Raw genomic sequence first — 14,049 nt, 5'->3', positions numbered from 1 at the left:
GATAATTGATAGATAAAATTACTTTTTAAAAAAATATAGGAATGAAAATTGCCATTTTCTTTTTTGTTAATATGTAATTTTTTCTTTTACTTTTTCATTTTTAAGGCTCATTGATTTTCTAATTGTACGTTTAAATTTAATTATTATTGATTTTCTAATTATACGTTTAAATTTAATTATCAATGACGAGCAGCTAACACATTATTAGATCTCCCACCTACTCACACACATCTATATTTATGTATGTTATCACACATAGGCAAGAGAATCAAGTAGTTTGCAACATAAAAGGTTTAAATGAACTAGTCAATGATAAAGTTAAATAAATAGCAAGTAGTTGACAAATATAATTTATTATTTTGATGTTACAAGTCAACAACTAGCTAGCATATTGCCAATAAAACACACTACATGTTAGCTCATTGGATTTCAATTTCTGATGATGATTAGAGGCTTTGTTTTTAAATCATCAGTGGTTAGATTAATGAATTTTTTTATTGAATTATCACACAATTGAACAACTTAATTTAAAGTTAATATTCACATGTATAATGTCAAGTAAATTATACTAATCTTTTTTTTATATCAAGTATATTTTGTCACTGTTTATTCGGTTATTATTAATTATATTGCTAACAATTTAGTAAACAATAATCATTATATTCATCTTCTAATATTTTTTTTTTTTAAAGGTGGGTTGAACAAAATGTTTACAATATTCCAGTATGTTTTGTGGTGAGTTGACTTGATGCACTGTTTCCGGTGGTGGGGAAGGTGGGAACTGCTATATTAGTTCAACTTCAACATGTGGAGCTAGGTATTACGTGTCTTAATAATTGAATAGAATAAAAGTGAGTAAAATACTTTGATTTTCATAAAAAGCTGTTAGTCACTATAAAGTATATTTTGAGTGAAACTCAATTTATGATTTAGTTAATAAAAAATTATAATGAAATTATTTTTTTAAACAAAAAATACTCAATTACGAAAAAAAAATGTCAAAATTACAAGAAGAGAATTAAACTGTCATAGCTTAATTTCTAGCCTTAAACGAAAAATAGATTTAACCAGCTCATAAGGCTGAACATTCTTCTTTTTGGGAATATGAGCAATAAAAACTTGATGGAGAGACTTGACAATATTGCGGTAATCGTGGATGGCAATACCAGAGTGCAACCAGTCGGTGACAGAGTTGTTTATGTTAACACAAGCATTCAGGTAATAAGAAAAGATGATCACTTTAACAGACAAATAATAATAATGAGATAATTCAATTTATATTGTTTATAGTTAGGTTCAAATTAAAAATGAGAGTCTATTTTGAAACTCTGAATAAAAGTGAATAAAATACTAGGTAGTAGTACTTATCTTTTAGGCTTAAAATAAAATATATTAAGAAAAGGAAAGGAAAGAAAAGAAAAATAAAAAAGAAATTGAGGTCTTACTGGCTTTACTGCCTCGGAGCGGGTATAATTTTGTTCCTATTTATAAACATGGTTATACGTATAAGCACTCTTAAAAAGTCATATCAGGCAACAGCAACCTTTCCTCCTCTCTACTGCGATCTCAGTGCTGAGACTGTAATTTACTCGGGAAAATGATGAGGTCTGAGTCTTTCTTCGTGTCTTGAGCATCTGCATCCATCTTCCAGCGGTTTATATGAACTCAATTCAAGCTAGGCAAATGGAGGCCAACGAGCTTGAACTTTATGATAGCTTTTTCATTTGAAGCTCTTCCGTTACTCTGTGAGTCTTCGTTTTCAATCATTTAGCTTTTCCTCTTTAATTCATGAATTCAGCGTTTTACTACGGGAAATAATCTCAATTTTTTAGTATATAGGCGCGGAATCGATGTTGAAATTGCTTAATAACGTAAACAGCTTGGTTAGAGATAATACTGTTTTTCATATTGAATAATTTTGATAGATTTTCTCTCTTGCTTACGATCTACGTGTTAAATTGAACAAATAGAGTTATGAGATAAATTTTGACAGCAGAAAAGAAATATTAATAACCAATATTTTTTTTTTTTTTAAATCACGATACTGTCAGTAAATTTGTTTTAGTTCCTAGGTGCACCAACCTTGAATCAGGAGGTTATCTGATTTAAAAAGAACAGAAGAGAATATTGGAGATAAGCCTAGAAGTTTCAGATGAGTTCATTTGTTAAGATGAGTTAATACCGTCTCTGTAATAATTGCTGGTTTTCCAAACATATTCCATAAAAAAACAAAACGTTATTGTTGAGGAAGCATGAACTTTTTGCCTTGACTAATGAGGAAATTATGGATTCTTGACTGTAATAATTTGTTTTTGGCTATTGACTATGGTGTTGATAAAACAGTTAATTTACTTTTATTCGTAAGATGAAGAGAGCAACAAGCAAGTTAGTGTACTTTTTGATTATCATATTGACAAATTATTTAAGCACTACACTGAAAAGCTTCTTGTTACAGTTTGATACCTGGCTTCAACCTTACATACCAGCTGCTGGCATTAATTTTGGAAGCAATTGTCAACGGATTGGTTTGGATAGCATTTGGAGCTTCTTTTCTGCCTTTAGTGCCTCTGTTTGTTTTTATTGGCCCTTTTCAGCCTCATTATCAGACAACTTCCTGGCTTACTGCTATCTTATTCCTAGAGCTTAATGGATTATTCAATCTCAGTGTTGCTTTCCTCTTAATCTTGTTGTGCTTAGCCTCCTTTACTGTTGCTGTCCTCTTAATCTTGTTGTGCTTAGCCTCCTTTACTGTTGCTGTGTCATACTCTGTGATTCTGGAGGGAATGCACATGGACATGATAACTTCAGCTGAGCCCCCGATGAAACGAAGATTTGGTTTGTGGATAGTTCAGGCTGGACGAGGATCATATCGAGGCAGTTAGATGATTTAGTGCTTAATTGGTTGCTTAGCATTTTCATTATTGGACTTTTGATTTCCTTGCAAAAAAGTAACAAAAGGAGATGCCTTCTTTGAGGCAGTTCCTGCAGACTCTTTGCTGTGATTCTCTGTGGAATTATGCAGTATTTTGGAAGCTTCAGCACGAGAACCTAATGTGAGTTGCTTATAGCCCTTTCCATCTGCTGCATCAGCTCAACTTTCTCTGTGGTCAGCTACAAAAAATTGGGGAAATAAATTCATTTGTGGGGGGGGAGGTTACTTTCTAATTATAGCTTTGATATCCAAAATTAATCATAGATGATAGAGAATACACAATGAAGTGCAAGAATGAACTTTACAGTTTATATTACTCAGTAATGGTTAACTTTGTGTTAATAATTGTTTCCTGAATCCATGCGCTATTTCAAGCAGGATGCTTATATTGGGACAAGAGTGTTTAGAAAGTTGGTTATCACATTTTATTGGTGTTTAGTAGTATGCCATAGGATGATTGTTACTCTTCACACTACTCAGGATTATTGTTACTTCCTATGGGCTATGCCTCTCAATCTTATAAGTCACACTTTTATCCCTATTATTATAGTTCTAATATATTGACTTTGTTTTGTTTCCATCTACTGTAGGCAGTAATTTATCATGGAACAAGTGCATGATATTGTTGCTGTTATTTTATTTTATTTATTATTATTATTATTTTTTTGTGTGGAGTATATGATATGTGGATTGATAAACAATACAAATTCTCAGAAAGGTGTATTCTGCTTTGTAAATTCACTGTAAATGATTAAGAACCTGTTTACAACTCTAACAGTAAGTTTCTGTCTCAGGCTTTTGTCATGGGAAGATGGGTTCTTTGAATTTCCAATTTCCGGAGAACCCGTTGGAAGCATAGCAAACAACTATTGCCAGAAAGGCTTAAATGACATCCTACTTTCAACTTTTCTATCAAAATCAGATAATGATGATATTGGTGAATCTCCAATTGGGCTTGCAATGACTGAGATGTCAAATACTTATCACATATTGGGAAAAGGGTAAACTATCAACATTCTTCCTACATTTAGCATCATGTTTTCCCTCGTATTTGTTCTAATAACATGCACAAGTATACTACTCAACTCATATATAATTCAAGCACAATCTTTGAGACCCCTGTGAGTTGCGGCTGCAATATTGGTCCATTAGTCCATATGGATTCCAATTCCCATCTTTGTTATTTGCTTAGTTCTGGTATATTACATCATACAGTACTTTCACTACTTTGCATGTTCCAAATCTAAGGTGCTATTACAGCAGAATAGAAGGTGGGCCTGGTGTGGCCAAGTGATCACCAAGGTATAACCACAGGTCTGTTTTGCCTGTGAACCACCCTACCAAAAAATAAAAATAAAAAATAAAAAATAAAAATTCAGTTCAAAAACTTTAACCAGCCTGGAAGAGGACCACCCTCATTCCCCTCTGGATTTGAACCACCAATTCATGAACAGTGGTCATGATCCTGCTTTGCCGATTGCCATAGGTATGGCTTCAAGTTCTAGAAACAAATTCTCTAAAACCCTTCCTCCCCATGACCAAGCATAATCCCTTACTTGATCCAACCTATGTTAGCATAGTAGTACTGTAATAACTTGTAGCACTTTCTGAAACAGGGTGGTTGGTGAAGTAGCATCTACAGGTAGCCCTCTCTGGATCTTCTCAGACATTTTAGCACCAGGTGGAATCAACTGTAGTTCAGTTAGTAAGGTGTGTATTCCTTTACATATTTTCCTCAACTGTTGCCTTACTGCCTTGGTGCACATTAAGGGTCTAGTTTATCTTCTCCTATCAGATGAATTGATACCAATCCCTGAGAATTAATGAAGTCTCATTCATGTCTCCATCTTAAAAAGTGAGGCAGAGGTTAAACAGTCTCAGAATACTGGGAAACTCTGCTCTAGTTTTTATACTTTCTTGGAACTGGTGCTTCTGCACTGCTGATTCATGTGTTTGTTCAACTGTAATCTGCCTAATTTAAGTCTGTTGACAGTGTCCAGAAGAATGGATGCTTCAGTTTCTGGCTGGAATCAAGGTAAGTTATTTTATTGTGCTTAAGGTTGAGCTGAATTTAACTTATTTTGAGGTGTTGAAGAAATCTACCTCAAATCTTAATTCTTATCACATGGTTCCTTTGCAGACTATATTACTCATACCTTGTATGCCACACGGTGTTCTGCAACTCGGTTCATTGGAAATGGTGCGTGTTTAGGTTATCATAGTACTGTTTCTGTATTGCAGGAATGCAGGTGTAATGTGCATTTCATGCTATCCGTTATTCCGTTCTCATTTGTATTTTCTTATTATGAGGGCATGCATGCATGTGAAAAGGGGAAATTTCTTTATGACTGCTCTATAATTTAAGCATTTATATGTGTCATCCTTTGGTTGTTATTTACCCAAGTTTTGTGTTGTCATCACAAAATCAGGTTGCTGAAAATGCACAGCTGGTTGCTTATCTCATGGATAGATTTGATGCCCATAAAAAATCAGCAGAGACTTCACCTTTCATATCAAACATCGAATCTCCAGCTCAGTTGTCAGCATTTATGCCTAATGCCAAGGACAATTTATTGGGCATAAACAATGATTTAAGAGCTGGGGATGAGTACAATCTGTCAACTGCAGGCAAGATGGCATCATTATACATGATTCAAGATATGTCCACTGGTGTGCCGGGTATTCTAGAGTATGACAGTGAAAGCAAAAGTGGAATGCATCCAGTGGACCTGATCAGTGTAGCGGAGCAACTCAATAATCAATTCTCTGAAGACTACAGATGGATAATGACAGAGAGTAATGTGTGTAAATCTTCATGTCTTGAACAAGAAGTATATGCCACTTCTTACTCTGAGTTCTATGATGGAGGTATGTGGAAGGATATTTTGTTAGAAAATATTATGATAACAAAGATTGCAGAAATATAAGCATTTTTTTTTTTTTAAATTTTCCAGCAGAATGTGAGTTGCAAAATGTCCTAGCACATGCTTTTGTGGATCAATCCAATCAGTATATTCAGACTTGTACTGGTTCTGGTCAGACCACGGCTGCTGGCTCAATTTCCAATGAAGATTTAATCTTTAATGTTGAGCCATCATCATGGGAATCAAATGGATGTTGTTTCAAGGAGGATGATGTAGATAATTTGTTGGAATCTATTGTTACTACTGCATGTATGGATTCTGATATCAAGTCATTCAATGAATCTTATTCTACAGAGTCATTCCTTACCTCATTAGGAATACCCTTTTCTGCCTCCCAAAGGAGAAATCACATGGTGCAGGGTGCTTTGGTGGGAGGGAAAACAGAACCATGGAGCAGTCCTATATCTGCGTCTGTTGCCTCAGATATGAAGTCTTTAACTAACTCTTCATTAGAATGCAGTATGGGTACAGTGGTTGAGGAGCAGCAGCAGAAAAAACGTTCTAGATCCATGCATCATGCTGCAGAATCAGAGTGTCCTTATGCCAAGATGAAAAGGGCAAAGGTCTCTGATAGGCAGCCTAGACGGCCACGAGATAGGCAATTGATTCAGGATCGTTTAAAGGAGCTCCGAGAACTTGTCCCTAATAGTGCAAAAGTGAGTGCTATTTACATGTTTTTCACCTTGAATGCTCAGCTTAACATAATATTTGATCTTTTTGCCATGATATAACAGTGCAGCATAGATGGTTTGCTAGATAGGACAATAAAACACATGCTGTTCATGAAAAATGTTACTGATCAGGCTGATAAGCTGAGGCAACAGGTTAAAAAAGAGGTTAGTTGATATTTACTTTTTGCAGCATAGTGATTCACTGTAGGAGTCGTTTCTACTTTATTTTGGGTAATGGGTATCATATAGTTTACATTTGTACAGTTAATACTTATCTTTTCACATCTTGTAGTTGATACTTTACCAAAGTAATGCATATGTGATGGCTAATTGCTATGACTAGTGGATTTGTGTGAACCTGCTTAATGCAATATAATAAAGATCCTATGTATTACATTTTGGGACATTATATATCCCATGTTACCCAAGGAATAGGACAAGTGCAACACATTTGATGAATTCAGTTATAAAAAGTGAGAAAATATGAGTGTGATGTCCTGATTTTGGTTAAATCTCAACCAACAGGTTTTAACCGGAAAGAGTCTGAAGTCAAGTAAAGCAAAAGCTAATTATCAACCAGGGACAAGCTGGGCACTGGAATTGGGAAGTGATGAGCAGACATGCCCTATAATCGTGAAAGATCTCAACTATCCTGGATATATGCTTATAGAGGTATCATGTATAGGCCATCCTAAGCAGGAGTCACAATTGCTGCCTTTCTGTGTGATAATTTTCTCTTCTAACTTTTAACTGCCAACAGATGCTGTGCAATGACCACAGTGGATTTCTTGACATTGCTGATGTTATTCACCGTCTGGAGCTGACGGTTTTGAAGGGTGTGATGGAAAATCGCGTTGGTGGCACATGGGCCCGCTTTATTGTTGAGGTACACTGACTTCATCCAAAATTGTACGGCTGATTGCATTCTTAACTCAATGACATTGCTGTGGTTAAATGAGAGTTTGCTCTTTTGAAATGCAGGCTTCAGGGAACTTTCACAGACTGGATATCTTCTGGCCATTGATGCAGCTCCTACGGCGAAGCTCAACTCGGATGTCAACCTAAATTTAGTGGTTCTGTAAAAAAACATAAATTGAGTGCGGTATGAACAACTGTGTATTTCTGGTTGTTATGATGTACCTGTTCCTCTTGTTATAATCTTGAAAGTTTGGAGAAACATACTGTTATTAGTTTTTTTTTTTTTTTAAAAAAATATTTGTGTGGCTTTCCTAAACTTTTTGTTACGAAATAGAAAATGATAATTAGAGAATAGGGAAACTGTTCAAGTATGATTATAATTGAGGAATGTGAATTTTTCTCAAACTGCCTGTACAAGTGTACCGCAGTACAGGAATGCCTTTCACATCATTTTTCATCTTTCTTTTAATGGCTGGAGTTATATTCAGGGGTTCAAGTAACCAAAACAATTTTGGTTAATTTTTAATTGCATTAATTCAATTGGTAATTGAATTATATATCGGATTAATTAATAATTTTAAATTTTGAAAAAAATTCAGTTATCAATTAATTCTGTTAAAAAACTTAAAATTCATCTAATTAACTAAATTAGTAATATATAGATATAAAAATAAATTATATATTATATAATAAAATTTTGATTAATTCGATTAATAACTGAATTAGAAATTAAGAGCAACTTCGATCAAATTAGTCATGTTATTGATTTAGTAATCAAAGTTACAAGTTTGAATTACATTTTCATATTGACTTGACTTGTCGCACCATACTTACTCTACACAAGTTGGTTATTCTTATTCTATAATTTGTTGAGGTAGCTATTACATATTTTATTTCTGATGAGATTAATTATGTTATTTTCTCGATATAATTGATATTCTAAGTTCATGGTGCAGTGTGTTTATCAGATAGATATATTTTAAAATACTGTGATGTCTGCATATTTGATAAATAATTATTATAAAAACCATTATCTGTCCTTTCGTTTTGAATTCTTTTAATTAAAGATGCAGAGCGATTGGTTTATAGCTAATTAATAATTAATACTCCGTAATATATAATATAACCCATACTTTGAGCTAGGGGGATCGGAACATCAAACATGCAATCTCAGTATCGATTCAGACAACGTTTTACATAAACGTGTTGCTGCATTCAGCCAGCCGCGCTACTATACGCTAAGTTGGGATCTACTCTTCCGGCCTATATTAGCACTGATTCCTTAACTTTGATCAGCTTATACTACTCTATTAACTTCGGCCATGGCATCACGCCCGGTGTTGCAATGGCAGTCATGGCTGTCTGTTTTATATACTTGTTGGGCGACGATATGATTTGGAGAGACGAGTCCAGCATCCTGCCATTAAAATGTGTCATATATATAAAGAAATATAAGGTAAAAGTCGATCAGATTGTTACACAAGTTTTGATACAGGTAAGCGTTTGATCTTGACAATACTTCAAATTCAATTTTTGCATGGAGCAAGCGGATTAATGAGTGTCCATTGCAGCAAGAAGCAATGGGTATAAGGTGAAAGTCAGGTTTTTACATGGTTCCCATATTCTTGAAGACGTGTAGTTTCCTCTTCTACTTTATGCGATCTCTCTCTCTTTCTTTTCCTATGGGTTTCGTACTGCAAATTGAGGCATTATATTAGATCTTGAGATTCAAAAGGTCAAATGAATAGAAAGCACAGAACACGTGAACGGTGAATTGAATCTGCAGATAATTATATATATTCACAACATTTTGGCTAATATATTTCCATGTGATGAGCTTAGGCTGCTTAGCAAGATGTGTTCATATTCTTTTAGCTAACTTCTTTTGAATTCACATATGAACTCGATCTTACAAAAGTACAAAGAGTAGTTATAGTTACAAGTTTATAAAATTTGAGGTATTCTCAGACAAATTAGTTGAATAGTTAGGTTTATAATCAGGTTTTAAATTTTGATTCTTGTGTGAGTTGTTTAATTTGAACCATTAATTATATAGATAATTATCTTTTTGAAATCTTTTGCAAGTTAATAGTCATAATAAGACAAAACACATCTTGTGGTTATGGGGCTTTCTGATAAATTGAAGTTTAGAAAATGTAGTGAGAGAGTTAAATAAATCTTTGCGCCATCTTCAATTTGCAGATAATTGAGACCGGTCAAGATGCGCCTGGCATGGCAAGCGGCACCCCAGTTTAGACCAAATTTAATATTAAAATAGTGCAGTATTCATACACATTCTGACATGCATCAAACATGCACTAGAAAAATCAATATTTATGAACTGATACAGTCATACGACTGTTTGGTAGCTAAAAGTTAACCATTCTGTGTTCGAAAAAAATGCTGGTATTCTGTAATACATTTGAAATATAATAAAAATACAGAAGACAACAAGAAACATAAACTGGATCATTTGATATCTTCAGGCATGTAATTATTTTTTTCAACTAAAACATTTTTCAGTGACAAAGTTCCAACTGAACCAATTTCCAATATTGGTAAATGGACAAAGCTCCAACTGAACCAATTTCTAATATTAGTAAATAGACAAAGCTTTCCGTCAAACCCTTCCGGTAAACTCATTCTCCAACTGTTGTATTCCAATTAACTTTCTACCAAACTAAAATAATATTTATAACTCCACAACTCCAAATATTATTTAAGCTTTCATGGTAGTCCATTTGAAACATCAATCTCCATTACTATATAAATTTTCAACATTCTGCCTCACATTACAATCTGAACATAGCTAGATATAACAGGGTGTTTGATAGGGAGAAAAAAATTATGTTAAAAAGAGTTTGTAATTCGGTAGAAAAAGAATAAGATTGGAATAAAGTATGAATTTAAATTACATTATTTGGTTGTGAGGAATAGAATTGTTGAGGATGAGGAGGAAAGAAGTGATGTAAATTAAAGACTAAAATGTCTTTATAATAATAATAATAGTAATAAACTAATAACCAAGGGTACTTATGTCATTTCTTCCCCTTTTTCCTTTCCCACAACCATTGAATTGTAATTCATGGGATGTACTACCCATGAATTACAATTTAACAAAAGAAGATAATTGTTATTCCGTGGAATTGCAATTACTTCCAACAAAATACTGTAAATTGCCTTGTCATGGAATAAAGTAGGAAAGGAATTCTAACTACATCTAACCAAACACCCCATAAGGGTTGTAATTCGCTTAACATAATCTCCTGAAAAAGGTGGTTGAAGGGTGGAATATGATTTGTTGTACTAGTATGAATGGGTCGAGTTTGTCGCACTAGGAAGGGGCTACCTTGCCAACAAAGGTGGTCCATTAAGTGGGAAAATCAATGTTTGATGTCCATAAGAAGCCCATCATATTGAGTGGAACTCCACATTAGGCTATCATGATTGAACTTGCGTTCATGTCACAATCTATTACCCAAGAATAAGCTACTCATGTGGCAAAGAACAAGTTACCTTTATATTGTGAACTGCGGTCCTAGTCACACAAAAAAAAAGTAATTGGTTGCTGAACTCATTTATTTATTGCAATTTTTTAGTATTTTAGTCTTCTAGATAGACTAAATGCAGGTAGACTTTTGCTGAATTAGCTGCTGATCGAGTTTGAATACTTTGGTGTCCAATGTGCCTATATAATCCACACCCGCTTACAACAAGCTCAAAACCACAACTACTTATCTACATATTATACCTTAAATTGTGCAATATTAGCAGTGATTCCTTAACTTGAGGTCGTTATACTACTTTCTTTCTACTCCACCTTCAGCTATGGCATCATGGTGTTTTAATGGCATGACCGCCCTGGTTACTGGTGGTGGTCGGGGCTTAGGGTAAGAATGAGAATTATATATTGATTATGCTTAAAATTGAATTTTATAGTTTATTAGATTTTTGAAATATTTATGTAGTATTAGTAATGTTTTGCTTGTTTTAATTTAAACTATTTAGACAAGCAATAGTAGAAGTATTAGCAAGTTCTGGAGCAAATGTATACACGTGTGCATTGGAACAAGATGAACTGGATCAGAGTTTGCAAGAATGGAATGATAAGGGATATAAAGTATCCGGCATGGCTTGTAACCTAATGGTGCGAGAGGAGCGTGAGAAGCTTATGAAGGCCGCTGGCGATCACTTCAATGGAAAACTCGATATTCTTGTAAGCTACATAATTTGGAGATGTTAATTTATGAAAAAAAATTATATTTTTGGTCATTCAGTTATATCCGTACGTGGTACAAACATAGTCCCTGAGTTATATGCGTGAACATCTTAATTTAATCTGTAAGTTATGTGCAAAGTGACGATTTTAATCCCTCAGAGACTATTTCTGTCACCAATTTGTCACATAATAAAGTGACTGATTTGGTCTTTCAATGACTAAAATCGTCACTTTACACATAACTTAGGGATTAAATATGGTCATGCATATAACTCAAAAATTAAGTTTGTACCATGTGTATAATAGTTGGAGGACAAAAATGTAATTTTTTAAAAATTTATTTTGAAAACAAAAACATTTAGTATTATTCTTCCAATGATACAACGGTATATAATTCCTATTTTCAATATAATGTAGGTAAATAATGCAGGGTTGGCAATATTTAAAGAATTTCAAGATTTTACTGAAAAAGATTGGTCAATTATAATTGGCACCAATCTTGAGGCTTCTTTCCACATTACTCAAATGGCACACCCTTTGCTAAAAGCTTCTGGAAATGGAAGCCTAGTTTTTATGTCTTCTGCTTCCAGTCTTATTGCAACACCTGCTTCTTCTCTCTATGGAGTCTCCAAAGGTAACCACATCATCATACTCTACCCATGCTAATTTAGACCTGTCAAGACGGGTCAATACAGTGGACACTAATTTTTAACAATTTAATAATTTTTATACAGGGGCAATAAATCAATTGACGAAAAACTTAGCAGCCGAGTGGGCAAAAGATAACATTCGTGTTAATGCTGTGGCGCCATGGATCATCAAAACTCCTCTCACTGAGTTAATCTCCGTACGTAAAAATTTCCTCCTTTTTTTTTTGGTCTCTTTGTGCTATTGTGTAGTAGTCTAATAATCCTTATTACCATTTTCAATGTGTTTCAGAAAGATCCTATGATAAAAGAAACAGTTAACGTGCAAATCAATAGGACAATGTTGCGCCGTCTTGGGGAGCTTGCTGAAGTTTCTGGACCAGTAGCGTTCTTATGCTCTCCGGCGGCTTCTTATATTACCGGCCACATACTGGCTATAGACGGCGGAGCTACCGTCAATGGTTGCCCTTAATTGCTCAGATCATATATACCGGTCTCAATATATAAGCAATATGTGTATGTATTTTGAAGTTTGTCATCATTTTGTTTGAATTGTAACTTTGAAAGTTCGAGTGGAGTGTGTCAAAATAAATATAAATGTTGAGATATGAAGTGTACTTAAAGTTACACATTTTTTAGTAATCAATTTTAACTTAAATTTCACTATATTTTGAACTGTATGGGAAAATAAATAAAATAATTTTTTTTAAAAGTGTATATATATATATATATATATATATATATATATATATATATATATGCTAGCAGTGCATCTGTACTTTAATGGATTTTGTACATCATCGTTTTAATCTAATACTATGTCAACCATGATGATTTGTATCCTTGTCCCTGTTTCAACACTGGGAACATATTTTTTCTATTCCCGCATATGTGAGGAATTATGAAGAGGCAGGCCGGGTATTCTTTGTCTCCACAAAATTTCAATGCACGGGAATATGAGATTTCACACAACAAATCCACGTTTTCAATGTTAATTATATTATATATAAAATTATATATAATCAACAAGTTAAAACATGTTGATGGATTATATTGATCCGGGTACCCGGACTCGAATAATCAAATAAATATAAAATAATAAGAACTGAAGATAAGGGCAATGAATGTATCTAGAGACAAGAATGTTGGCAGGCTCGGTCCTGGCAAATTATGCTGTGCAATCGTGTGTATCATGTATGATGTATACTGTTCTATGTTCATAATTACTGAACTATATGTTTATAATTATAAAGTTATATATTCATAAAGAGTTAATTACAGAACTCTATGTTCATAATTTTCGATGTTCATATTCCTAATTGTTGAACTCTGTATTCACAAATCACAGAACTATATATTCATAATTTGATAACTATACAGTTTAGAAATTATGAATCTACAGTACAGAAATTATGAATCTACAGTACAGATATTATGAATCTGCAGTATAGAAATTATGAATCTACTGTATAGAAATTATGAATCTACTGTATTTAAATTATGAATCTACGGTTTAGAAATTATGAATTTACAGTATAAAAATTATGAATTGGAACCGTGTGCACATTGCATGGAGCACACGGTTGCATAGCATAACGTTCCCCGGTCCTATAATTTTATAGGCCCATAGTATATCAACAAAATAGGACCTACCTGAATTTAAATATATTTTCATACTTAAAATTTGAATTACATAATGAAAAAATATTAATATCAAATAATTTGAAATAAGATTTAC

General features: G+C 33.6%; 2 protein-coding genes across 3 annotated transcripts; both read left to right on the top strand.

Moving 5' to 3' along the window:
- The first annotated feature begins 1,475 nt into the window (after window positions 1-1,475).
- LOC109159107 (transcription factor EMB1444-like) lies at window positions 1,476-7,754 on the top strand. Of its 2 annotated transcripts, none has more exons than XM_019307127.1 (12): window positions 1,476-1,745; window positions 2,456-3,053; window positions 3,727-3,933; window positions 4,549-4,642; window positions 4,926-4,967; window positions 5,073-5,132; window positions 5,362-5,800; window positions 5,887-6,512; window positions 6,591-6,692; window positions 7,053-7,199; window positions 7,288-7,413; window positions 7,509-7,754. In XM_019307127.1, the coding sequence occupies exons 2-12, from the start codon at window positions 2,962-2,964 to the stop codon at window positions 7,590-7,592; spliced, it is 2,019 nt and encodes a 672-aa protein (XP_019162672.1). In that variant the 5' UTR covers window positions 1,476-1,745; window positions 2,456-2,961; the 3' UTR covers window positions 7,593-7,754. The 2 variants fall into 2 exon arrangements, with proteins under 2 accessions (XP_019162672.1, XP_019162673.1); XM_019307128.1 differs by having other exon boundaries at window positions 5,890-6,512; window positions 7,509-7,614.
- A 3,407-nt stretch (window positions 7,755-11,161) lies between these two features.
- Window positions 11,162-12,936, top strand: LOC109159109 (tropinone reductase homolog). The gene is made up of 5 exons (XM_019307129.1): window positions 11,162-11,335; window positions 11,454-11,661; window positions 12,082-12,298; window positions 12,399-12,511; window positions 12,604-12,936. The coding sequence occupies exons 1-5, from the start codon at window positions 11,274-11,276 to the stop codon at window positions 12,781-12,783; spliced, it is 780 nt and encodes a 259-aa protein (XP_019162674.1). The 5' UTR covers window positions 11,162-11,273; the 3' UTR covers window positions 12,784-12,936.
- The last annotated feature ends 1,113 nt before the right edge of the window (window positions 12,937-14,049 follow it).

Source organism: Ipomoea nil, unplaced genomic scaffold, assembly GCF_001879475.1.
Source record: "Ipomoea nil cultivar Tokyo-kokei standard unplaced genomic scaffold, Asagao_1.1 scaffold2826, whole genome shotgun sequence".
In the NCBI taxonomy this organism is placed as follows: Eukaryota; Viridiplantae; Streptophyta; class Magnoliopsida; order Solanales; family Convolvulaceae; genus Ipomoea; species Ipomoea nil.
The sequence above is the reverse complement of the archived record's forward strand: the minus strand, read 5'-3'. Positions and strand labels throughout refer to the sequence as shown.

Bases quoted from the DNA above. Each gene is read 5' to 3' on its own strand.
- LOC109159107 (XM_019307127.1), top strand. From the start codon at position 2,962: ATGCCTTCTTTGAGGCAGTTCCTGCAGACTCTTTGCTGTGATTCTCTG. The intron at 6,513-6,590 runs GTGAGTGCTATT...ATGATATAACAG, and splicing joins TTGTCCCTAATAGTGCAAAA to TGCAGCATAGATGGTTTGCT. The intron at 6,693-7,052 runs GTTAGTTGATAT...CTCAACCAACAG, and splicing joins GGCAACAGGTTAAAAAAGAG to GTTTTAACCGGAAAGAGTCT.
- LOC109159109 (XM_019307129.1), top strand. From the start codon at position 11,274: ATGGCATCATGGTGTTTTAATGGCATGACCGCCCTGGTTACTGGTGGT. The intron at 11,662-12,081 runs GTAAGCTACATA...AATATAATGTAG, and splicing joins ATGGAAAACTCGATATTCTT to GTAAATAATGCAGGGTTGGC. The intron at 12,299-12,398 runs GTAACCACATCA...ATTTTTATACAG, and splicing joins TCTCTATGGAGTCTCCAAAG to GGGCAATAAATCAATTGACG.